This window comes from Epinephelus lanceolatus, chromosome 8 (genome assembly GCF_041903045.1).
Source record: "Epinephelus lanceolatus isolate andai-2023 chromosome 8, ASM4190304v1, whole genome shotgun sequence".
NCBI lineage: Eukaryota > Metazoa > Chordata > Actinopteri > Perciformes > Serranidae > Epinephelus > Epinephelus lanceolatus.
The window spans coordinates 17,305,102-17,308,261 of NC_135741.1; the positions used below are offsets into that span (position 1 = coordinate 17,305,102).

Sequence of the window (3,160 nt, forward strand, 5' to 3'; positions counted from 1 at the left end):
GACAAAGAGAGGAGACAACGCAATGATTGCAGAGGGGTTTTAATCGTGGAGACAAGGAACAGAGGACCGTGGGGAAACGGGCTTGTTGTTAAGGCTACAGCGGTGTTCAGAGCTGCGCAGTGGTAGTGGAGGTTGGTCATGGTCGGACGGGGACTGTGGGTATGTAAACCCCGGTTTGGAAAGCGAGGTAGCAGGCTTGGTGCTTTGCCGTATCTGTGCGTGGCGGTAGCGAGCGCAGCCCTGCTGGCTCTGCTCTTCGTGGACTTCATCGAGTTATGGGTCACCTCTATGGGCATGAACACGGTGGTGGAGCCGCACGCAGGCATCATCCCCCCGCAGAGCGTCCCCCCCACCAGACCCGAGGAGTTCCTGCTCATGCCCAGCCCGCTCGTGTGCCAGCGTGCCAAGCCCTACCTCATCACCATGGTTACCTCGGCTCCTGCCAACCAGAGGGCCCGTCAAGCCATCAGGGACACCTGGGGAGGGGAGGTGGAGGTGAGGGGCCTGCGGGTCATGACCCTCTTCATGGTGGGTGTGGCCTCTGACCCCGGACTGGCCAAGCTGCTGATAGAGGAGGCCAGGGAGCGAGGTGACCTGATTCAGGGGCGTTTCCTGGACACCTACTCCAACCTCACCCTGAAAACGCTGTCCATGCTGGGCTGGGCCCGCCGGTTCTGCCCTCAGGCTCACTTCATGGCCAAAGTGGACGATGATGTCCTGTTCAACCCCAGCGCCCTTCTGCACTTCCTGAACAAGAGCCGTAACCCCTACGAACAAGGAGACCTGTACCTTGGCAGGGTGCATCTCCATGTGGCTCCGGACCGTGACCCGGAGAGCAAGCACTACCTCCCCTCAGGGGCCTATCCGCCTTCTGTCTTTCCAGACTATTGCAGTGGTACAGCTTATGTTCTGTCCCGCTCTGCATTGCTCAAGATTTCCCTGGCAGCCTCTGCATCACCTTTATCCACCCCGCTGCCCCCTGAGGATGTGTTTGTCGGTCTGTGTGCCCGGACAGCTGGAGTGCTGCCCTCGCACTGCCCGCTCTTCTCTGGAGGCCCAGCTGTGCCGTACGGACGCTGCTGCTACCAGGCCATGGTGTCCATCCACCAGATCCCACCTAGGGAGATGCTGCACTACTGGGCTGATGTCCACACATCACAGCCCTGCTCCTGGCTGGGTCTACGTGCTTCTCTGGGGCTCTGCAAAGTCCGGGCGATGCTGGGGTCAGCTCTGGGGCTGGAGCAAGGGTTGTGAGGGTCAATAAGAAGGAAGACTGGACTCACTGGGGCTGTGCCTCGCTTCAATACTGTGAACAGCACAAGTGCTCTTCAGGCTGTGAAATGTCACCTTATTTTTATAGCTGTATTTTTTTAAACCCTATGATGTAATTAACTGGCTTTTTTTTTTGCAGAAAAGAGGATGATCAGCTGGTTGTATGAAGAATTGTCACAGTAGTATTTAAGCTATCTTTAGACTTACAACACCCTTCATTAGTACACTGACACATATTGTAGACGTAGAACAGGCAACACTGGCATGCTGATAGTACACAGTAAGGAAATACAGCTGCTTATGTGATGAATGCACATTGGAACAAGTATTTCTATCAACAAAGTCTGACATCTATAGGCTGCTACCCTCACATATAGATATATATATAACACCTTACTATTACCAGGTACTTCAAGTGTAGATGTTAGTCTATTAAGATGCCTAAATGCATGATGCTCCAAACAATTGTACAATAGATATCAAACCACAGGCTTCAAATACCAAGTAGGAAGGAAATAATACGAATATTTGCTAAAACCTTTATGTTAAAACAGAAAAATAATCATCTCAGTACATGAATATAAATATTCTTTTTTTCAGTAGTAGTAATAATGACATGATGATATGTGCATCCTAGCATTAACTTGACAGCTGAAACTGGAGACAGTAAGATGTGTTCAGTTTTGTGAACAGACAGCAGAGGAGTTTAATCGTTTGTCTTTGGAGGCTCTGCTGCCTCGCATCAGCTGCGATCGGAAATATAACCACGAGACTGACGTGACACACAGCTATTATCCCACTGAACTGTAGTATTTATTACCTTTCTCTGTAATAGAGAGATTAGACATTTAAGTAGAGCGTTAATGACAGCTTTGCGGCGGTGTGTTTGGTCTGAGTATATTTTAAAAGACAGTTTACAATGTGTCAGGATGAAGCCTCAGGCTGTCTTACCCCGCCCACAATGTAAACAAAGAGAAAGATGGTGTGTTTGCACTCAGGAAACATGTGTTTGAATGGAATACTGTCACCAATAAACCGCTGTGTATCTTATGCTATGCTCGCTTGATGTCTTTTTTAGAGGAGCGCACGCACAAACGGGTCTGCTTTGTCTCAACATTTGTGTCACATTGGATTTTCCTTTTCTCCATCACAGCTGAAATGAGGTTAAAGGAATACATCACCCACAAAATGACCATTTGTGTATCAGCTAGTCATGCTGTTCCGTTGAATTTGTGAAGAAAACTGTTTTTCTCGCATGCCTCTTTGGCACAGTGAACATATAGATTTTTGATTTATTGGGGGCCACATTTAAAAATAGTAAATCTAAATCAAAGCATCTGTTTACAAGCGCTGTCAGAACGCATGCAGTACAATTCAAGTCTCATTTATCCAGTTGTATGCTCAGTAGCTACCTCCCGAAACAAACACGTATATATATTTTTTTTCAAACTCTTAATATTTAAAACACTTCCAGATTAGAGTAGGATGCCAGGGCAAGTGTGTGCATTTGAACTCTGTGCATCTCATTGAGCAGAATTCAAATGCACGTGCTTGCCTAAGTGCACGACTCATCCATGCCTTGGACTGTTTTGGTGCAAGTGTTTTAAATAGAATACTTTTAGTGAAAATGCACGTGTTTTGGAAGTACTGAGCATACGACTGGATAAATGAGACTTGGATTATACTGCGCAAGTTGTGTCAGAGTTTGTAAACAGATGTTCTTATATAGTTTTACTGTTGTTAATGTTGTGCCTCCACTGTGACAAGTGTATTTAGGACCCAAATACAGCCCACTGGAAGTCAGCAATAGTTGGTAATGACCTTAATATAACACAGGGAAAACAGGAACTTGGGCAGATGAAGAGACACAGGTAACAGACTGTTCTTC

At 47.2% G+C, this 3,160-nt stretch overlaps 1 protein-coding gene across 1 annotated transcript; it reads left to right on the forward strand.

Moving 5' to 3' along the window:
* b3galt4 (UDP-Gal:betaGlcNAc beta 1,3-galactosyltransferase, polypeptide 4) lies at positions 1-2,322 on the forward strand. The gene has a single exon (XM_033628364.2). It carries the CDS (start codon positions 139-141, stop codon positions 1,252-1,254), a length of 1,116 nt encoding a protein of 371 aa, XP_033484255.1. The 5' UTR covers positions 1-138; the 3' UTR covers positions 1,255-2,322.
* Positions 2,323-3,160: the final 838 nt, after the last annotated feature.